The 21,733-nt window shown below is 40.7% G+C and overlaps 4 protein-coding genes and 1 long non-coding RNA gene across 6 annotated transcripts; 3 read left to right on the top strand and 2 right to left on the bottom strand.

Moving 5' to 3' along the window:
- The first annotated feature begins 640 nt into the window (after positions 1-640).
- LOC118439305 lies at positions 641-4,325 on the top strand. Its single transcript, XM_035860520.1, has 3 exons — positions 641-2,110; positions 2,196-2,323; positions 2,634-4,325. The coding sequence occupies exons 1-3, from the start codon at positions 2,094-2,096 to the stop codon at positions 2,813-2,815; spliced, it is 327 nt and encodes a 108-aa protein (XP_035716413.1). The 5' UTR covers positions 641-2,093; the 3' UTR covers positions 2,816-4,325.
- Positions 4,326-5,873: 1,548 nt separating this feature from the next.
- On the bottom strand, positions 5,874-7,304 carry LOC110860567. The gene is made up of 3 exons (XM_022109629.2): positions 6,968-7,304; positions 6,459-6,697; positions 5,874-6,283 (listed from the first exon to the last, which is right to left on the bottom strand). Exons 1-3 carry the CDS (start codon positions 7,064-7,066, stop codon positions 6,232-6,234), a joined length of 390 nt encoding a protein of 129 aa, XP_021965321.1. The 5' UTR covers positions 7,067-7,304; the 3' UTR covers positions 5,874-6,231.
- A 173-nt stretch (positions 7,305-7,477) lies between these two features.
- LOC110860687 (SET domain-containing protein SmydA-8) lies at positions 7,478-12,951 on the top strand. Its single transcript, XM_022109778.2, has 4 exons — positions 7,478-9,432; positions 9,948-10,345; positions 11,181-11,860; positions 12,461-12,951. The coding sequence occupies exons 1-4, from the start codon at positions 9,193-9,195 to the stop codon at positions 12,748-12,750; spliced, it is 1,608 nt and encodes a 535-aa protein (XP_021965470.2). The 5' UTR covers positions 7,478-9,192; the 3' UTR covers positions 12,751-12,951.
- A 2,961-nt stretch (positions 12,952-15,912) lies between these two features.
- On the top strand, positions 15,913-17,875 carry LOC110860509. Its single transcript, XR_002548970.2, has 3 exons — positions 15,913-16,601; positions 16,667-16,734; positions 16,856-17,875. It is a non-coding gene; the product is annotated as an uncharacterized LOC110860509 (long non-coding RNA).
- On the bottom strand, positions 17,665-21,630 carry LOC110860508 (4-coumarate--CoA ligase 1). Of its 2 annotated transcripts, XM_022109563.2 has the most exons (12): positions 21,152-21,630; positions 20,943-21,077; positions 20,782-20,854; positions 20,443-20,719; positions 20,096-20,342; positions 19,853-20,027; positions 19,717-19,738; positions 19,271-19,500; positions 19,106-19,188; positions 18,908-18,968; positions 18,627-18,805; positions 17,665-17,963 (listed from the first exon to the last, which is right to left on the bottom strand). In XM_022109563.2, the coding sequence occupies exons 1-12, from the start codon at positions 21,395-21,397 to the stop codon at positions 17,916-17,918; spliced, it is 1,776 nt and encodes a 591-aa protein (XP_021965255.1). In that variant the 5' UTR covers positions 21,398-21,630; the 3' UTR covers positions 17,665-17,915. The 2 variants fall into 2 exon arrangements, with proteins under 2 accessions (XP_021965255.1, XP_035716407.1); XM_035860514.1 differs by lacking the exon at positions 17,665-17,963 and having other exon boundaries at positions 17,999-18,805; positions 21,152-21,624.
- Positions 21,631-21,733: the final 103 nt, after the last annotated feature.

Here is a 21,733-nt window from a genome sequence, read left to right as displayed (position 1 = left end):
TCCAGAGTAAATGAAGTTGAAAATGTTCGCTACGTGATCGTGATGTGATTCCGTATACATTTTCTCACTCAACTCGCTCAGCCAGAAATGGAATTTGAAATTCAAACAACCCAAGAGAAGAAGAAGAAGAAGACCTAGAAATGTCCTCTCTGAACCGAACTCTGTCGTCAAACTTGAGACCAAAGTTTTGTCGAAAGTTTGACTTGGCAAAAGAATAAGAAGAGAAGATGATTCTGCTGCTCCTGAAGATGATGATGATGACGACGATGATACCACTTCGTCTCATGCCATAAAATCCATAAGGGAAAAGAAAGCATAGCACAAAAAAAGCTTTGTTCGCCGCTAATAAATACATACTTTCTCCATTGGAATCACCAAAATAAAAACAAAGCAAACCACAACCAACCAACTTGCCATCCATCACTGATACGACTGACTGCTGCACATTCCTCTCTCTCTATCCGATCAACAGATGAGGAGCGAGGCAACATGAAGAGGGTCTTCTCTCTCTCTCTCCGAACTGAACCAGGCTGACTAAAGGGCAAAGGTATTATCTGTGTCTGTGTGTTTAGCAGTGGTGGTAAGGCTGGTGGCTTTCTCCTCGCACTTTCTCCTCCTCGTCCGGGCCGGGTTCAGTTCACTTTGGAACTGGCTGCTTGCCTCATCAAAATCTGAATCTGACTCCTCTCCGACAAAGTAAGCGTGTTGTTACTGTATCCGACCAACCGACCGCTTGTGGGTTGTAGTTGTCACTAATTCGTTCCGTTGGTGGTGGTGATGGTGGTGTCACGACGGGTGACAATTTTGCACGCGGACGAAACGACCTTTTTCTCCTCACATATCTGAGCAATAATAGTTGTCTCACAAAGGAGACGAAAAAGGGAGAAAGTAAGTGAGAGACAGCACTTTTTTCTTAGTGACAACGACGCTTTTGTTTGGTGTTGATCATCTCTCACACTCACATTGGCCATAAAAGAGACGAAGAAGGTTTTAGCCAAGCGAGCTGTGCATTTTAGTGGGGACTCGAATTCTTAAGACGGACGGTAAGCTACAGTCTCACAAGACGAAAAGTGGAGTGGAGGTGAAATCACGGGAGAAAATTAGATTGTTTTTCTATTTCTTTTTCATCTTGGTTGATCGAGTTGGTGAAAGTCTTCTTTTTTTCTTCCTCCTTCACGCTGGGACAAACACTTATTTGCTGCTTTCTCTCTCTCCACTTGGTTTGGTCGTCCGTTGGTCCGTTTTTTCTGGCGTTATTGTGTCGAGGGCCGAAATCGAATCTGCACTGGAGCAAACAAATATAAACGATCTACACAATTCACGATGCGAAACGGAGTGAAAGGTACACGTCCTTGACTGATGGATGGACTGGTGGACGACGACGATGACAGGGTAACAGTGTAATAATAGTTATCAGCTAAAGTCGACTGGTCGTGAGTGAGTGAGTGTCATTTTGCTCGTCAAGTGGTTCCCGTGCTAAGAATAACGTGCAAAAGACACCCAACGGGGAAGAGTTTTGGAGAAAGTAAGTAAGCAAAGTTATTAATAAGGAGAGGAGGAAATTCTACTAACAAAGTGAATTTAGTTAGCGCCTCAAGTTAAAGTTGTACCTAGATAGACAGTCACTCTCCTTGAACTTGGTTGGTCGTATCATCATCATCATCGTCTCGTCCACGGTTGTGACAGCATCCCGTCTTTTGTCTGAAAAGTGCATTGCTTCAGAGAGAGGAGAAAGCTACCTCGTGTTTGTGGGAAAGATTGTGATCTTCTTGTTCATAATTTTGACAAGTTTGGTTGGCAGACTTTATTGAGGAGACTTGAAAAGAGAGACAAAATGAGATTATTCACCGTTCCACCGCTCCGTTCTGTGCTGCGAGAAGGACAAGGGAATGAAGGAAATGTTACTTTTCAGAGTTGTCTCACCACAAACAGCGTCGTTCCACTAATCGCATCAAAATGAGACACGACAATCGTATCGTAACCTAATCTTGTGGCCAAGTTGAGATGAGACTAGGATTTTTGAGTGACAAAATGTGAACAACTTTAACAAACTGACAGGAAGCCAATAAAATCACCCATATTTTACCCGTGATATGGAATATTCGACTTTGTAAGTCGATGCTAATGCATATTTTCATGATTCAATCAAACTAATCGTATCGCTCGAATTATGTATTGTTCTCGCATTGTTCCAGATCTACGGTAGCCTTGACTCTGGGATTGTTTGCCCTCGTTTGTCTCACAGCTGGATGTCTGATACGACACTGTTGTCCGTTCTGGATTTCCGAAAAGATTGGAATGTTCCGGGAACGGGTTTACCAAAGTATGTGTATCGCACTAATACTAATTATTATTTGCATAAGAAATAATCCACGACCTGGAGAAAGTAGCGAGATTAGTAGTCTGGTTTTAATTAAGATACAAAACTTGTCCTGTACTATCTTCTTTTCCAAAAAAAAGAAAAAAATCTCATTCCAAATCCCGTCTCATTTACCCAACGAAAAGTTATTTCCTTCCACCCAACTCATTACTAAACTAGCCTTACTTTTCTTCCTTATTTTTCAATCTCATCCTCAGCCAGCCAGCCTAATTTGCAATTACTAAAAGTTGGCGAATATCTAATTTTTGCACAGCCGAGCTGCACAACTTTTCCAAGAGTCCGTCCCTCTTCTCGTGCAACATGATGGGGCGATCTCACCCCACTCATATAAACATCCCCATCGTCATTGTGTCGGACGAGAACGGGAAGCGTGTCATGGGGGGAAAGGACGCCCACTGCGTGTACGAGAAGCAAGACATGGAGGAAATCTTGTGAAAAAATGTCGTCTTTTTTGCAAATGCAACCAATCATCCATCCCATCCAAGTAAATGATATCAATCACTTCAGAGTACGTAATATTCTATTATGTATCACCACCACGATAGCAATTATCTCATCGTATCATCGTATCGTCATCGTATCGTATTCGTTGGTTCGTACTACGTGTCGTCCTTCGCATCCTGCCGTCGGCCTGGGTCACAAACAATTTCATTTCGGAATGAATGCTATCGCGTATCGTTGAGTTCAAATTATAAAAGTTTTATCTACGACTCCCTCAGGAAATTAGAACCTTGTTGTTGAAATGGAACGTAAATAAACATGGACTCGAGGACACGGGTGGAGGAATCATCACCGTCTAATAAAAATGACGAGGAGGAGATTGTATTTACGTGTCAGGGTTAAAAGGTAACCATTTCGGTGTCTATCGAAGTCCTTTGGGGACGAAGAGATAGATGGAGGAGATCCAATTCCAATTCGCAGCACTCTTTCTGCCTGGCTGGTTGGTTGGCTGCTAAAATGACAATCACCACACGAGGGTCGAATTACCAATTACTAGGCTAAACTTCATAAATTTGCTACATGATGGAGGATGCTATTTTTAATACGGTTTCACTATTTTGAAGTTCCCTATATCTATATCGTATGTATTTATTTGCATATCTACTCGAGCAGTAATTGGGTATAATTAATTACAATTTTCCAGCATGATTCCTTTCTCCTACCTAAATTTGTCTTGTGTGGGAGCGATTTTGTTTGTGATCCTGATTGCAGAACACTTCACTTTGGGAGATTACGTACATACACAGTCGTCCCATTAATTATTGTGGTGAGGTGGTGGAAATTCCAAGAAATTTATTCCACCACCAGCACGAACGAACGAAAGTCTATTTAAACTGAAAAGCTTACTTTACTTATGTACATACTTTACTTACCTCGGCAATTTACGACCAGTGATTGGTCCTAAAATATTGTGACAGTCTCAGAATAAATGTTGTGCTTTCTCTCTCCTCTCTAAACCACAAGGTGTGTAAGGATTGCATAAATATATCACTATTTGTACGAAGTAAGTAGGATATTGCAGGAGGAGGACTGTTACCGCGTCTTGTTTATATAAGCTAAAAATATAATTGTGTTGCGTAATAATGAAAATGATACTGTACTAATATTGCTAATAAGCTGATGAAACTCGTTGCAAACTGTGACACGACGAAAAGAAAAGAGATCTAGTTTTCAAAAAAGGCTAGAAAATATTAAGCAGATGAGAGAATCACTTTTGTACATAGGAAAGAGAAAGCTGCTTACAAACTACTTATGTATGAAACTAAATTGTACTAAATTATTGTCCGATGCGTTTAACGGATCCAGTTATTGATTATGATTATTATGTACTACAAAGTATTAAATGAGGTGGAGAAATGTATTATCTACATATTTATGGACGTGAAGTGATAATTGATTAATTAATTAATTACTAATTGATGATAATAAACCGTTCCATAAATTCCTTCCTGTTTTAACGGATCGTGTTCTTATTGGTTTCCATCTCTCGAACTTTCCTAGTCATATTTATGTTACGACGCATATAGCCATTGGTTCAACGATGAGTTTTCCATGAAGTAGGAGCAAATGGATGTCGAAATCACTCAACTATTAGTTCGTTCATATTGGTGAATCCTCTTGTGTGTGACCCTTGGTGGTTTGGGTTTGGGTGCAGTGGCGCCGGAAGTTGGGGGGGGACAAATGGGGACATTCATATTGTGGGATTTGGACGAGGGGGGACTTATTGGCATACAATTTTGCTGAATTTCTGGGGGGATAATGTCCCCCTGCTTCCGCCGCCAATGAATTTGTACTGTACAGCATGTGCCATATAGCCATATATATGTATTTGTATTTACGATACATGGATGCTTTCACCCTCCAGTCATTAGTTGGTGAACCAACGTGATGATGAAAGTGACCACTTGGTTCGTTTCGTGGCCAGAAAAGCAATGTTATTTCAACGAATGTATCTACGTGCTTACATCACCACTGCCATAACTTACACACTTTATGACGCCATCGACTTTTATTAATTCCGCCACCACCACGACCACCCCGACCATCAACTACAGACAAAGTACAGCAGCTGATTAATCATAGGTGAAAATTATATTGGAAATGAGTCATTAATTTTTGTTACTTTTGCTAATTAAAACGGCCTAAAAATTGAGTGCATGCATGCACACGCTAAGCGGACTGACAATAGAAAAAAGAGCGGAATAAAAGGAACAATACGTTCGTTCGTTGGAGCAAATGACTGATGATGATGGGAAACAAGGAACGAGGAAAGTGCGACGACATACATCGCGACTAGAGCAGAATGCTTTTTGTCCCAGCGACAATAATAACAGGGAGCCGGGAACGTAATCCATTTCACTTTCACTTCACACAAAACTGTGGAGATTTCCTTTCCTCCTCGGTCGCTGGTTGGTTTGCGGGCGGGTGAAAGCAGAGAATCTTTGAGCAGTCGAATTGAACGCTTTTTGCTACTCTTGATGATATGAAATGATGATGATGATGATGGGATTGTACGTCGTCGTGTCTTCCTCGTCGGATCGGTTCATCGTGTCTATAACTTAATTTATACAAATTTAAGTCCATTTGCTCCAAATTTTACTTCATTACTCACTTTACTTACGCCGTGTCGCATCCGACATCCGTTCTGGTGGGGCGATTTATCATGATATGTTTGTTCGAGGTTGATCCTCGTCACAATGGGGGAACGAACGTGTATGTGAGAGGATGAAGCAGTGGGTGGAAGAATTGGGTACAGTTTTCAGCAGTATTTCGAATTATTGTAGGGTAGAGCCCATTTATGGGAAGATTTTGTCCGTCTGTCTGTCTGTCAGCAGGATAACGGTAAGAATGGATTGAGATCTATTTGCTGGATGATACATATGACCCCAAGGGGAGGATCCTATCAACTTTTGGGGTCAATCGGACCGTCCCCCTTCGAGGTCAGGGGGTGCGGTCACATAAGTCACATAATTTTTACTTGTTTTACCCATTGTTACATTACGTTTACTACGATTTATTATTGTACGTATTTATTTTCTGCGAGAAAAAGAGACCAAACTTACAAACGATGTATATATTTATTTACGATTGCGAATTCTTTTGTACCCTATTTTACTTTGTGTATGTACGTATCATAAAGTTAGTTTAGCAGCCTAATAAAAATTGATTTGTTTGAACAGTTCGTTTCATTTCGTTTGTCGGGGAGACGGATGGATGGATGGACTTGCAAATGTCAAACATTATCCTCAGAGTTCTCGGTAGTAAATACGTCCATCATCATAATGTTTCCTCATCGCATCTCTTCTCCGGCTTCATTTCATCCACGTCTCCTCCTCATCTGGCCTTGACAATTAGAATTGGATCCGAGTCTCGGAAACAGGTTGGGCTTGTTCACCTTCACTCCTGTTAAATCAAAGATTAATAAATATTATTTACGCTGCCAGAGTAAAATTAAGTTTCGCAGTTCGTGTCACACTTCTTGATCTGCGACGTCCTTTAATCTCAACTTTGTTCCGGGTAGCGAATTTACTTTTGATCGCAAAATAAATAAAAATGAGATGAAGAAATGAAATGATACCTCATCGCGACATAGACCGATTTGCTGGCCGAAGCCTTCTTAGAATTCCCAAATAAGCCCAATTTTTTTTTCCTTGAAACGACCTTTGTCCAGCAAACGAGGGATTTTATGATGACGATAACCAACCCAAAATTTGCGAGGAGTCCGATAACCATGAGGCACAAAGAGATCGACACGGATGGGAAGGAGAGTGGGATTTGATCTCCTTCCATAAGCCGCCACCAGCCCTCCCCCTCCGCCTGAAATTATGTATTCAATCAATTCAATCCCGTTATTGTCAACGAAAAATGTAATCATTTCATCTTGACGAGAAAAAAACTCAATAATAAGAAACCTCACAAAAAAATCTCTTGTTGCATAAAATTTGTATTATAAATACACATATTTTTCCGTAATACATAAGTTGGAGAAGATTTTTTTTAAATATAATGTACAAACGCGACATTGTCCAAATAATGAAATGCGTCAATGTAAGTAAAAGCTTTTTCCTGCTCCTTCATTCAACCCACCTTCAAAGGGGAGTAAGTCAAACCAAGGACATTTTCCAGCTCGGGATGAATAGGCGGAGATGTTGAGTGGGGTGGAGGAGGAGTACCAGAAAATGTCATCTTTTCAAAGTAAAATTCCACCTTTTGAAACGAGGAGGAGACGTTTGAAGGAGTTTTTTTATGTAACAGAATTAATTGGAGCGCACTACTCTGCTCAGACAAAGACTTTTGGTCTCAAAATTGGGTGACCTTTGGAATCAGTTAATAATATTTAATTTGTGTAATGAAGAGTCACTGGTGGAGGTGGAGGTAAAAAAAAGAGGGGGAGATCGATGACTGGTATTTGTTCCAAAGTAGGAGGGGAAGTATCGACTAACAAGTTCCATGAAAAATAAAAGTGATACATGCAGTCTGTCTGATTTGTAGGGGGAGCACGTACATAATTTTGCATGTATTTGCTCAACGCATCATTTACATTCTTTTGATTTTCATATGTATGCATGTAATACATGATATTTTCGCAAATTTTGGATTTGACTCGGCTCCAGGAAGGACACTCTAAGAAATTTTAGCATCGGATTATTATCACTGACCGGTGAGTATATGTGACTTTACAGGATGGTGATAATATGTCACCGCTCGGTTACAGCGGAATCACAACGTGGGAACAAGCTCGGTGACAGTCTATCACCAAGTCAAAGCATACTACTACCAATATGGTAACAACCCGACCACCGGATTTTCTAGAGTGTTCCCACGTACATACGAGTACCTAATATGCAATCCAAGCGATGAAGAGCTCTACACGTCGGTGGATGGATGCATTTGTGTATGTAATCTCGCTCCGCTAACCAAATGATTTGTTCATCGTCAAGTCTGGAATTGGATGCATTGATTGAAGTTGTTCCTTTAAATTGGCATAAAATAAAAGCAGCAGCAGCAGACGCAGTAAAACCCATTCGCTAATGATGAATTCCAACATTCTCCACATTCTGCCATAGACATTCTTCTCTTCTCTTGATTTCTACGTATTCCATCTCCATCATCTCCATTGAATTCCCGGCCAGCTCCGGAGAGGACAAAACGATAAAACCACAACGGTTTGTTGTTATGCGTTGTTTCCCACAATCAGAATCAACCTTGGTTCCTGAACTAAATTGAATTAATTAGCACAATCTAAATTGAACATGGCCAAAATCTGGACCACAAAAGTCATTGTGTGTCATAAATCCAGTTTCAAGTAAAGTTTACTATCCCATAGCGGATACATATGTCAATGCTGAATATATTGCCAAAACCCCGACCAAGCTATTTGCCAATAAGAAGATACGATGGGATTGCACTTTTTTAACACTTGTTTTTCACGTGGAGCTAAAATTATCTGCATGTATCGAGGAGTCACACGTGTCGAGTCGATCATGGTAATGCAATTCTTTTCCAACTGACAACCTCACCACTGGTACGAAGGTCGTCACGTATGTGTTTAAATATCTCGCAATGACACAACAGCAAAAAACCACACAGACAGAGTAGAAACCCGGTTTTGGCTACTACGACCGTTCCGAACACGGAACGTTCTTCCACAATTCTTCCCATTCCACTCTCCACGGCTTTTACTTTACTGCTGGTTGGTTTGCCATTATAATGTCTGTTCGGTCGTGACGATGATGATGATGATGATTTCGTGGACATAAAGGTGGTTCTATGGGTTCGTGTACAGTACAGCGTGCTATTTTTAACACGGCACAATGCAATCATGTGCTCAGGATTTGGACACCCTGACGCAGAAATATAAAGCATGACAAAGTACAAGAAACGGCACGACCAAAGCCAAGTACAAGTATTATTACGGTACGGTAAGGTAAGTGTTCGCGTCCTATCTGGCCATGCAATTTCTCAGATGTAATTTCGCAAATTGCAAACTAGCAATTTTTTCGCGTTCTCATCCATTCCCTCGTCCCCACTTTCTCTCATTCTTTCATATCCCCCAACGGATCCCCACTTTACTTTGCACTTTCCTTCTTCGTATTGCACGAAGAAGGCGAACAAACTGTCACGGGAGACGGCGACATCACATTACATTTACTCGGCTCCCTCCATTACACGAATTCATTAATGCTGAGCACATTTCTCCCATTTTTCCGGTCCTCTATAGATTTGCATAAGTGTTTCCAGACCAGAAGTGACAGGCAGATAGAAGCGAGCCTGTTACATTATTTTGTAAGTTTTTAAGAAATTAACGAGAAATGTTGGACACGTGTCCGTACGAGGTTCGCGTCTCGCCGCAATTTGGTCGCTACTTGGTCGCGGCGAGGGACCTTGGCCCCCGAGAGACGATAATCTCGGAGGATCCAGTGATCGAGGGGCCGACTGATGAGCCTGGAAATATCCCATTGTGTCTGGGATGTTGTGCTAAGCTGACGGAAAATCAATACAGTCGCTGTTCCAAGTGTCATTTTCCTTTATGCGGCGTGTCATGCGAACAGGTAAGCACATAAGTAGGCGAAGTAAGGAAAATACGGCTTTTTTGAGACATATTTATTCCACCAGTTCTACCGTTTCGTATAATATTCCTCAGTTCAAGTAAATTTGTTTTATTTAATAAAGAAGGAGAACAAATAAAATACATGCATTTGTTCGAGAGTCGAAGGTAGAAAAGTGGGGAAAGTTTGAGACTTTGAGACACTTTTTTTACTTAACAAACATGCTACAAGTTTTTGGTGAGCAGAATTTTTTCCAGCTTCCCAATAAAATATGGTTGGTCCAATCTGCTTCCCAGAAACTTTTGTCATGATGGATGACTTGAATAATTACTTTATGAATTACTTTCGCCGATATTATTTATATACTCGTCTGCATAACTTATTTCATATAATTGGCAAGTCTATAAGTTTAACGCTTCCTTTAGAATTCGTCCAAGTTTTGGATACAAAAAAAGCAAATTAAACTTTAAATCTAATTTGCCATTCTACTTATTTTTCTTCTACCCTGCAAAATTCAGGGGAGTCTGCACGCGGCCGCCGAGTGTAAAATCTTTCAAGGAAATCACGTCTCATTTCCACCACCTCATACAAAGCACGTGCTCAACAAGAGCATAATTATCTTGAGATGCCTACTCCTGAAAAATTCAAGCGATAAAAAGTGGGACCAACTCATGACTATGTCTGACAATAATGAGTCTCGGAGAAACCGGCCAAATTGTATCATCGCGGATGAGCGCATTTTAGAAAACTTGAGACATTTTCTCCCCTCGCGAGAAGGAGAAGACGACGACGAAAAAGAAGATAAGGCCACGGCAATGATGACCTTCGATACTCAAGAAGTTATACGATTGAGCGGAATTTTGGACGTAAACGCTCACGCCTTTCCTTTCAAAGGAGGCGATGGAAAAGTTATAGCGTAAGTTTGTCTTGTTATTGGATTCCCTTTCGAATTTAACTTGTAGGAAGTGCAAATGCAGGAAAATACGCTGGTAACAGGAGGGGAAGGCATTATTATTATTTTCCGTAGTAATAGTAGTCCCGTCGCGATAACTAAATCTTAACCCATGTCTGTCAGTCTTATCTATCCTCTCTCTCTCCCATTGAAAATCAAGGTGATCTTGATCTTCTGCTGATGCTTCCCATTTGCCTCCACTCGACTGACTTTCACCTTCTCTCACACGATCTCAGAGGAGGAAGAGGAGGACGGCCCGACGAGTCAGCACAAGAGACAGGCAGGAGAGGATGACAGGACAGGTTTTTCCAATTTGAGAACATCGCTCTCTGTTTTTGGCACAAAGTTTAGCACGACGGCGTCCAGGCATGAAAAGAATACGGATAGATAAAAGATTCGAATCCGTTTTGTTTGCTTTCTACAAATTTGAAACCGTAATGAGGAGGATGAGCGATTTGTTTACTGTTTTATAAATAGAAAGAAGGACTGACTGAACGAGGTCGACGAGGCGGGAAGGGCACTAGGAGGCAGGAGGGAAGCAATATTCTCAGGCCGTGTTGTATGTCTTGTTGTAGCAAGTAGAACTTTCTCTTACTCGGCACGAGAGGAGGAAAAAGTTATTTGAGAGGAAATAATAATGAGGACGACATTCTAGGTTGAACTAACCTTTAGGCGTGTGTAGAGATTTATTATGTAATGCAAAGAAACCAACTTTCTTTTTCTCTTATTTCTCGCATCCATCCACACACTTTCTCCCCCTTGATCCGTGTCCTTGTAGAATTTACATTTTCTTGTTTAGATCAAAGTGTCACATCTACTTCAAGACGAGCCTGATTGCTCACAGTTGTTCGCCGAACGCTTCTTGGGCGGCGGATAAGGCGTCCAAAACTCGCCTCGTTATCCGGACGAACGTGCCCATCGGGAAGGGAGACCTCATCTGCGTGGCGTATGATGACAGTGACCTGCTCTACGGCACGTTGCGACGCCTCATCCCGATGGAAGTGAGCGGCATGTTCATCTGCAAGTGTGCCCGGTGCGTGGACCCCACGGAATTTGGGACTTTCTTATCCGCTCTGAAATGTCAGGAGTGCCCGAGGGGCTATTTACTCTCATTAAATCCGACAAACTCTTTCTCCGAGTGGAAATGCAACTCGTGTGCCCGCGTGGTTGAGGAGGTTTACATTTCTCAAGTGATAAATGAGCTTGAGAGGGCGGTCGGACTTCCGAAAAAGGATCTCCTCACGGAACCAGACTCGAGAGATGATGTCGTTCTGCTGAAGGAATATGTTGACGAGTTTGCAGGAAGTGAGCTTCATCCGAATCACTACATTATCCAAGAGGTGAACCTCCGCATTGTGAGGGCGCTTTGCTACTCGCTCCAAGATTTGGGGAAGGACGAGCTGGACGACTTTCTCCAGAGGTGTGCAGCCCTGTTGCGGATTGGAGATGTTCTTATCCCCGGTTTTGGAGAGTTTAGAGGCAAGGAGAAGACGTATAAATAACGAGATTTATTAGTGGGAGATATGTACCAAAGTTGATGATGACTTTAGATTTGTGTGGGTTTGTAGCAACTTATGTCTCTAATTAAGACTTGATTGCCTCCTACTGCGGTCAAATCTAATATTCGGATGGATTCGTTACTGACTGAGTCCAAAACTTGATGTGTGTTTAATAACTGTCTGAACAAATTTGTTGAGTTGAAGGGGGATCCAATTTCTGGGGATTTTATATTTATAATGAGACCACGAATAGCATTTCATCTCTCATTTTTAGCAATATTTGACTTTTTCCCGATAAATAATTACGCGTGGGTGGCACGTAATTACTTAGTTAACACACACTAACTAATTAAACTTTCTAACCTAATTCTCAAAGGTATCAGGACAAGGGCAGCTAGGTTGGCATACATACTTTTTTAATTTGAGTCTGAAAACCTAATTAAAAATTCGTGACTTTTATTCCTTTTGATGATTTGCATATTAATAAGAACGCGGAGCAAAGTTAATCATTCATTATTATTGCCTTCGCGTTTCCTCCTTTGTGATGTGCTCAATTTTATTTCTAATTACTTATTTCCAGCCTTTGTAGCGTACCACTACTTTCGAGGACTTTTAGCGTATCAGGAGAACGCTCCGATTTCCTTTCTCTCCTCCAAGGCTGATAAAGCCGGTGCGAAGACCGACCTGCAAAAATTTCTGGCCCGATACAAACTAATTTTGCAACTACAGACCGAAGTTGTAACGTTTCTCCTGGAAAAGTTTGCCCTGACGAGCCCACGGGTGAAGTACGTTCAAGAAACGATGGAGTTTGTGAAGGAGCAAATTAAAATTTTGGAGAGGGCGTCATCTTCATCATCTTCTGAAGAATGATGAGAGGAAGATGAATAATGGAGTACGCAAAATTAAATGAATTATCGATTCATGTTTCAGAAAGTGAGAATTATACCAAAACTGAGGAGGAGAAGAGGAGCTGATACATAAATGTGATGATTTTGATATTGTATTGAAGGGATAAATGCGATTTACCGAGCTAAATATAAATATATACAATCTGTATTGTTCGTAAATACACGAGAGATGTCACAAATAATTAATTAATTAAATATGTCACCACTATATGTACGTATATACAACAGATATCCTACCACAATAATTTGAGACATGACACGTTTTCAGGATTACCATTGTCACATTACGGAATATATTAGTTTGCACAAGGCAAAGTGACAATTTTCCATTAAACCTAAAGTGTATGTATGTACTAGTTTTATGTTATTAGATTTGGTTCGTTCGTTCGTGGTAATGACAGAATAATGAATAATGAAAGTGGGAAATCCCTCTAATTGGAAATGATTTAGAAACTGTAGGCACAAAGGGAAAAATGACAACCATATTGTACCGATATGCACGTACAGGGAGGGAATAAATGCCATTTTGGGATCAGAAATCCCCGGCTGAATTGGTGGATCTCCTGATATATATTCACTATCAGCAACATATCGGGCTTTTCCCAGAAGTACTAGTCACACGAATGAAGAGAGATGTTGCTCCCTCCTGGCCCTAAAAAAGTTTCATTGAAATTTTCCCTGGATTGGTTACATTTACATTGTTACGACGAACGAGGAGATGCTTTCTTGTGGCTGCCTCCAATTTATGGAAGCTTTATATTCATCTCTTCTTCTTCTTCTTCCAAGAAAATCCAGCCTCAGTCTCGGAAGAAAAATGTCATGTCATCACATCTTCGTCTTCCTAATGCGGGTGGACGTACACACGTATGTATTAGTAGTGGCTGCTGCTAGTGCTGCCTGCCTGGGATGATAAAATTTGAGACGGATTTCACCTCATTTTGCTCTGTTGAATTTGCCTGGGTGGATGTGATTCATGCACCCGGGCAGATAAGCCAATCATGCCCGAGATGAAGGAAATTTATAGAGAGGACGAGCCCAGCTTAGGAAAGAAGGAGGCAAAATTCTTGCTTCAAAGGGAGGGAGGCAAAACCTCACAAAAGCGAAAGATCGATACACTCACATATCTACAAAGTATTTAGCAGGCAGGTTTTCATTTTAAAGCATAATTACAAATTCCGTGGGTTGATTGAGAATGAGCGGAGGTGAAATTGACATTATAAATATCCATCTGCATACCTGGGGCTCGGATCAAGATTTATTTTGGGCGAGGGAGCGTAACCTTAAGCCGGTTATTTATGGAGGAGATGAAAATGCAGTTATTGCAACATGCTGGTATATTAATGAATGAGTTATAGATAGAAATAAGTCATCGTGTCAATGTCATTCATAACTTATGTGTCTAACATTAACATTAATGTGCCGAATTCTGCAGTGATTGGCAAAATATCTGCATCTATGCATAGTGTATTCTGCATATTTTTTTGCATACATACTCCTGCTAAAAATTTCTATCGGTTTTAGATATTCTACAGAGCAGAACTGTATGTACATAATTTTGCGCATAGTTTTCTGCACAAATCGCTTTGTATAAATTTTTTCTGCAAAAAATTGGACAAAATTTCCACAGCAAAGCCGTTCAAAGTTTTACTCGGGATAATGTAACTGGTAGGTAAATTTACTATGTTCAACGGCCTTTACCATCATTAATTTCTTTCTTAAAATTTCTTAAATTAAAATAAAATTAATAATTCTCAATAAAAATTTCTTACAAAATTACTCAAATATGTACATCTAACTAAACTTATCATGATTCGTGACGTGGGCGTCTACGAGATTATTTATTCGGGTCGAAAAAGAAGTTATTGTTTTACTTTATAAATACATCAAAGTGCATAATATGTAACATGGCAAATAGATTATTTTCGTCGAGGTTAAGTACAGGAAGGAAGGAAATATAGCAAGTGTGTACCAGAACAGAATCCTCCTTTCCCAAAATAAGTAAGATAGCAGCAACAATCTTGTCTTGACGAATCTCAAGTAAACACTCGGGCAGAAGGAAAGTTGGAAAGGTGGTAGTGGTGGTGGTTTGGTGGAGTAGTGACGTAATAAAGTAGGACGGTAAATACATAAGAAAGACGAGCACGAGAGCAGGGAAAGGATTACTTCTGCCTTACTTTCTTGATGAAAAAGGGAAACGATCATATGCAACTGGAACGATATAGCTTTCTCCAACGGTGTGAGTACGGAATAAAATTATTGATTCAGCTTCACTTATGGTTTTACGTCTCAAACACAACCTCCTCTTCTCCCTGCCTGAATAATGCATAGCGCCCGTCAAATCAAAGCCATGTTTCTGTCCATCGTCTCAAAATAACTATTCGTCTCATCAACCAACGCAGGGCATGTTCCTTCTTCCTTTTCTTCCATGTGCTGCTTGTAATACATCAAAGAAAATTGATTGTTGCTACCACTTTCTAATAGAATTAGAGATCAAATTCCGAATTTTGTAGATTCAATTCGACTTTCATCTGCTCCCTCGACACCAGTTTTATCCTTTCTTCTTCTTCGTCTTCTTCCTTCCTTTTCTTGCATGCGAGGGAGCAATACAATTTCAACTCGGTCGGGTTGGATGTGATGTGACCCAGGAGGATTTTTGAGGATTTGTCGAACAAAAGCCTGTTTGAGGAAAAGTGGCGGAATGCATGTTATGTATGTATGTAGGAATCTGATGGAACAGGTAGACAGGCGACGGACCAGATCAGATTCAACTTCCACTTTTCTTCTTCTTCTACGTATCAAACACAAACAATCCCTGCCAAACAGCATGAGAAAATAAAAACACATAATTAAGACAACGTGCGAGGAGGCAATGGTTTTATAACAACATTATTTGTAGAATTGCACACACACACATCACATAACAGCAAAAAAAAGTTGGGATGGGTTATTGCGAGCTTACTGCGAACAACAATTATGGTGCATAATGTGCCCGAGTTTATTGCAAGTTTTGTGTGCTTTGTCTCGAGCCAGACACACAAAACTGCGAAGTAAATCTGTATCCATTGCCAAACTAAAAATAGTGAAGCAAGCAAATAATCCATCCCGTCCTGAAAAAGAGAGCAGAGACTTTTTGGTTTCGTACGATTTGATACATCGCCACCGCCTACTCGTAGCGTGTGTGGAAAAGTGGTTAGAATTCGTACGACGACGACGACGACGAGAACAACATAGTTCACGTAACGTTACATTTATTACTCGGAATCTATTTCAGTTGACGTAAAAGGTTTAGCAGCCGTTTTCTTGTTCTCTCCTCGTCTCAAAATCCCAACAGGACCACAACTCCTCATCTTCTTCTTGATTATGTGTATGTACACGACTAAGATTAGCAGCAGCAGGGTGGTTAGTTAGAATAAAGCAGAATATGACAACACACACGGCTTGTTTGCCATTGCATTCCACGACGGACTAAAAAAGAAAACACTAATAAAGATGAACAGCATGTTGGCGAGTGGGTGCAGTGCAGGGGGACATGTAGCTGAGTCAGTTTGGGTCATATTTCATATCCTCATCGTCGCAGAGTCGGTCATCCTCTCTGATTTATTCTAAATAGCAATCTAAATATTTACAGGAGGCATATTTAATAAATCTGCTCTACGTCCTCGTCTCATCTGCATGTGTGCAAACTTATTGCGTGCGAAGTGAGGTGGGGTGAGATTTGTGCTACAACTGTAAAATAATTGTAGGGACTGGCTTGGCTTGGAGTAGAAGAACAGATACGTGCAACACTACAACTGCGTGATTGAGTTGTTGAAGGTGCAGTTTTTTTGTGTGCATTTTTGAAGTCATTAATTTAATTAGATTTTGAATTAAATTCCTAGATTCTCGTTATAAAAATATCATTGGATTAAATTGACGAAATATTACTTCCTCAGGACAAGAAAAAAAGGTAGCAGTAGCTTCCATTATTTGACATTCTCTAAAATTTACTTGTTCACGGTGCATATTTGTGCCGTGCAGAATTTCAGGGCAAAAATTCCACAAAAATCTCATTTTTTCGTGTATCTCAGATCTCCTCAAAATGAGAAATCTGCTTCTTTTCGCCACCACCATTCTTCTGGTCATCTCCTCCTCTCGAGCTGAGGGTGAACTGAATCACGGTGACCATTGCGATCCATCTCCCTCACAGACGGACACTGCCCAGAAATGTGACACTTCTCGACGTCTCTCTTGCGACGTGAATACCCATCGGTGCCGTTGTCACCACGCGGACCGCGACTTTTTCGATAATGACAGCGGACGGTGTGAGACAAAAGTTGGGAAATTCTGCGCCCCTGACGCCACCTTCCCAGTGATTTGTGTCAATCAAGCCGTTTGCAATAGCACCACAAAATTCTGCGAATGTCCGGGCGGATTTGAGACGAATGACGAAGGAAGCGAATGCAGTGGGGGGAATGAATCGTCCTCCAGTGTTTTCTTATCATCGTTGGCCATGTTTCTCCTCCTCGCGTCGGTATTCGTTTGCACGTAGCGTTCTAGAGTGTCGAGCCGTATTTTTAGGTGTTGTATATTTATAAAAATATTTGTCGCATTTTTTTCGTATATGTTTGTACCTCGTATCGTCATACCAGGGGTTCTTTTCGCTGATAAAGTTGTGTTGTTCAAAGTTTTTAGCAAAGTTAGTTTTCCTGTCGAGTGTTGCAAAAAGTTTGTGCAAAAAAACCCTGCCTGCCATACATATGGACCTCGTTATTTAGGTGGAATAATTGTGTGTGTTTCTGGTCAAATGTGCAATAGATACATTGATATTGACACCCTGACTTTATCCCGGAGAATAATTGTGCAAGATGTGAATATTTGTAGCAGATTGTTTTTTTTATTATAGATAATTAAGGTAACAATACTGTCCAACAAACAAGATTTTCAAGTAAATTAATTACATGAAGGTGTGTTGTGTTGTTTTCAAAGAGGAAAATAAGATTAATATTTCACACATATTGACATGCAGAAATCATGGAAAAGTCATAGTAGAAATAGAAGGAGACATAAGTAAATAGGAGAAAAAAATAAAAGTGCACTTTGTTATCCAATATTTCAGTAAGAATTATAGTGTTTTTTTAAAAAAAGCTGCTACTTGTCATTGTCGAGATACTCCTCTTTCAAATTACGTCTCAGAATCTTTCCCGATGGAGCTTTTGGAACAGCGTCGATAATTTAATTTAATTTAATTTAATTTATTCATACAATAAGGCACCCTACTATGTAGGACATTACACCTCAAGGATACATTCGCATTACAAAGTATAAAATAAGTATTTAAATATTTATAATAGTATACTTTCAAATTCATAATCGTCAATCAAATCAAAAATTTCAATCATTCTTTCACATAATTGTTTCTCAATAAGTATACGTTTTGTTTGTAGTTTAAATACATCAAAGCTAACATGTTTCGCTGAAGTACGCACTTTCTCTGGTAAATTAAGCCAAGCTTGCATAGCACGATATCGAAAAGATTTCTTTCCAATTGTTGTTTTTGGACATGACAAAGGCTTGCAATAAGTATTATTTCTAGTATTAAAGTTAAGACCTTCAAGGTTTAGGTAATTTATAAAAAATGTTGGAGCACATTCATTTATAATTTTGTATGTAAATTTGGCCAATTCAAAGCTAACAATATTTTTTGCTACCATCCAACCAAATTCGTTTACATCGTCACTAATAGTATCATATTTTGATTTACACGTAACAAATCGTGCACATGCACGAATAATTTTTTTTTAAAAAAAGCTGCTACTTGTCATTGTCGAGATACTCCTCTTTCAAATTACGTCTCAGAATCTTTCCCGATGGAGCTTTTGGAACAGCGTCGATAAATTCGACCCCACCTGCGAGGTGTTTGTGTCTGGATAATCGATCCTTTACAAAAGTCGTAACCTCCTCCTCCGTCAATGAGTCGTCCTTTTTCACCACGAAAGCTCTCGGTTGCTCGCCCCACTCGGCGTGCGGAATACCGATCACTGGAAAGGGGAGAGAAAGAGCATAAAAAATAATAAGTCCACTCGAATAACTTTGAGCCTAATGGCTCTTTGTGGTTTGGTTGGTGAGTAAGTAAGTAAAACCTGCAGCGTCCAACACTTTGGGATGTTCTCTCAGCGTTTGCTCTAATTCGGACGGAGCCACCTTTTCCACGAGAAAGAGAAAAAAGTTGTTGGTGTTTTTATTTCATTTCGCTTTCACGGATCCAATCCGAATTATTTTCGAGTGGGCACCACCACCACCACCACCACCACGACATTTGTCTTAATAATAATACACACCTGCAATCCCTTCACTTTGATCAGTTCTTTGAGCCTGTCCACGACATAAAAGTACTTGTCCTCGCCGTAATACCCGATATCTCCTGAAATTAGAAAAATTAATGAGCACCCAAGGACATTGTGTGACGTGGGTTGTGGAGTGAGATCTGCAGTCTATTTATTTACCTGTATGCAACCAACCATCCGAGTCTATCGTATTTCTCGTGGCTTCGGGATTATTGAGGTATCCACTCATGAGTTGAGGTCCTTTCACACAGATTTCTCCCTTCTCCTTCGGTCCGAGAGTTCTGCCGGATTCGACATCCACCACTTTCACGATGGTGGAAGGCAACGGAGGGCCTACTGAACCCACCTTGGTGTTCTTGGCGGTTGGGAGGACGGAATGTGAAACGGGACTAAGGAGGGGAGCTTCACCACCTGCCCTTCTCAGATCTTGACATCCTTTGGATATGTGGTAGGGTCCTATGAGTGTACTAAAACCCTAAAGTGGTTTGACTCCATGGCCACATTTGCGCCATGGAGTCAAACCACAGGGTTTTAGTACACTCATAGGACCCTACCACGTATGAAAAGGACATCAAGATCTCAGAAGGGCAGGTGGTGAAACTCTCCTTAACTCTGTCATTCCATAACCTGAAGAAGTGACAGTTACATTTATAGTTATAGCGTGTTATGTAACGTAAATGGAATTGATTTGATTACGTCGGCGACCGACAAGTGTCTAACTGCACAATGCAATGCAATCACCTTCTTGGAAATTGACGTCGTGCCCGATCTTTTCTAGGAGGCGTTGAATCATGGCCTCTCCGGAAGGAGTTGCTCCGCTGTAAATGTTGTTGGTATTTTTAAACACTTCTCTCCCCAGGTCGGGGTGGTTGATGACGAAGGAAATCAAAGGTGTGACGAGATGGATGGAGGTGAACTAGTTTTTGGAAAAATAATAATTCAGAAACGTCGTCATATCATAATTTATGTACTTATTTTTTGTACCTGATGTGTTTTCAAAGTTTCGATAAACATGTCGGGGTCGAACAGTGGCAAAGTGACGACTTTCGCCCCAAATCGTGGCGTGATGAGGTTCAAGGCTTGAAGTCCCATGATGTGAAAGAATGGTAAAAGTCCGAGCGCTTTCCCTTGCTCGCTCCCATCCGTGTATTGATCGATTTTAATTAGTGGTAAAAACTGGTGGACATTGTTTACGAGGGAGTGATGAGTGAGCATACAGCCTTTCGGGAGCCTGGTACGGACATATTTATGCATAATAAGTATTTAGTAGTAAAAATAGTAGAAAAGTAACAGGAGCTTGGCACGCATTTCATGGAAATTAATGTACCTACCCCGTTGTTCCCGACGAGTACAACAAGGCAGCCGTGTCCCTCTCCAGATCTACATTTGAGTCCGACCCTTTCGCCAAGTTGACTCCGGAGCTGTCGGTTTTTATCATTTCTCCGAAAGAGTGACACCCATCAATCGCCTCATCGCCCCCGATAACGATCACTTTGCAGTCGGCCAACTCCGGCGTGATGGCGATGACTTGTTGCGCCAAGGGGACAAAGAGGGGAAATGTGACGACGCATTTCGTCTTGCAGTCTTTTAACTGATTGGAAATTTCGGCTGGAAAAAAAACGAAATTTCAGCATTATTTGGATTTGTCTACGCGATTTGTGATGTATTACTTGCTGTGTAAGTCGGATTAACAAATGTTGGAACCAGTCCAGCCCACCACGTTCCATGGAGAGCGATTGGAAACTGTAATAAATCAGGGTTGGTTGGTATTAGATAATCGAATAAATTATATATATGATGCTATTTTATGTTATAACATATCCAGCCAAACCTCCGGCATGTTGGGAATAATCATGGCTAATACGTCCCCCTTTTTGAGCCCGGATTGTAGAAGAGCTGCTCCGAAATTTCGGGAGAACTTGTAAAGTTGGAGATACGTGTAGCTCCGTCCACTGACGCCGCATTCCTAAATATGTATTTTGGACTTATGTAACAAGTTAACATTGTATTAATCTTGTAATGAAATGAATATTTACGTACGAATGCAGTCACGTTTTCCCACTTGGAAATATTTTCGAAAGTGTACTCTGCCGTGTTGACCCCTTTGATTAGACCGACATCGGGGAGGACTGACCTCACCCAAAGAGAAGGGTCATCCTGCACCCCAGATGAAGACGATGCCGCAGCAGCCGGGGTTGAGAAACACCGAACTCTTTTTCCTCCTGCTTGTGTTAAACTATTCAGCGATCTTAGCGTCCCTCCGAACGTTCGGTAGAGCGAGGACATGATTACGATTTCTAATTTTTTAGAAATTTCTTCGAAAAGATTTTTAGCTTTTATCTTGAGAATGGTTTAATCCGGCGAAAAGATAGAAAGGGTTGACAGCCTGCTGCTGGAACTAACTTCTACATATGTAAATGCACATCTACATAGATAGCTCTTATTATTGCTTGGTTGGTGTCGTGGTTGGTAGTACTACTAAAAAACCGGATTGTATGTTTAGTCTGGTGTTTATAACTGCATACAGCATTACATGAATGGACGATGGTTTAAGCAGTGTTGTTAAATACGATAGCGTGGATTCGGAGGACTGGTGGATATGGATTGGATATATCTGTACAA

The sequence above is a fragment of the Folsomia candida genome, unplaced genomic scaffold, assembly GCF_002217175.1.
Source record: "Folsomia candida strain VU population unplaced genomic scaffold, ASM221717v1 Fcan01_Sc033, whole genome shotgun sequence".
NCBI lineage: Eukaryota > Metazoa > Arthropoda > Collembola > Entomobryomorpha > Isotomidae > Folsomia > Folsomia candida.
This window is presented reverse-complemented; position numbering and strand designations above follow the sequence as displayed.

Bases quoted from the DNA above. Each gene is read 5' to 3' on its own strand.
- LOC118439305 (XM_035860520.1), top strand. The intron at 2,324-2,633 runs GTATGTGTATCG...ATTTTTGCACAG, and splicing joins CCGGGAACGGGTTTACCAAA to CCGAGCTGCACAACTTTTCC.
- LOC110860508 (XM_022109563.2), bottom strand. From the start codon at position 21,397: ATGTCCTCGCTCTACCGAACGTTCGGAGGGACGCTAAGATCGCTGAAT. The intron at 18,806-18,907 runs GTTTTACTTACT...TCCCCTTTCCAG, and splicing joins CAAAGTGTTGGACGCTGCAG to TGATCGGTATTCCGCACGCC. The intron at 17,964-18,626 runs ATTCTGAGACGT...CCATCGGGAAAG, and splicing joins CAAAAGCTCCATCGGGAAAG to ATTCTGAGACGTAATTTGAA.
- LOC110860687 (XM_022109778.2), top strand. From the start codon at position 9,193: ATGTTGGACACGTGTCCGTACGAGGTTCGCGTCTCGCCGCAATTTGGT. The intron at 10,346-11,180 runs GTAAGTTTGTCT...TTTCTTGTTTAG, and splicing joins GGCGATGGAAAAGTTATAGC to ATCAAAGTGTCACATCTACT. The intron at 11,861-12,460 runs GCAAGGAGAAGA...ACTTATTTCCAG, and splicing joins CGGTTTTGGAGAGTTTAGAG to CCTTTGTAGCGTACCACTAC.
- LOC110860567 (XM_022109629.2), bottom strand. From the start codon at position 7,066: ATGACATTTTCTGGTACTCCTCCTCCACCCCACTCAACATCTCCGCCT. The intron at 6,698-6,967 runs GTGGGTTGAATG...ACATAATTTCAG, and splicing joins TGACTTACTCCCCTTTGAAG to GCGGAGGGGGAGGGCTGGTG. The intron at 6,284-6,458 runs GTATCATTTCAT...TTGATTTAACAG, and splicing joins TCGGTCTATGTCGCGATGAG to GAGTGAAGGTGAACAAGCCC.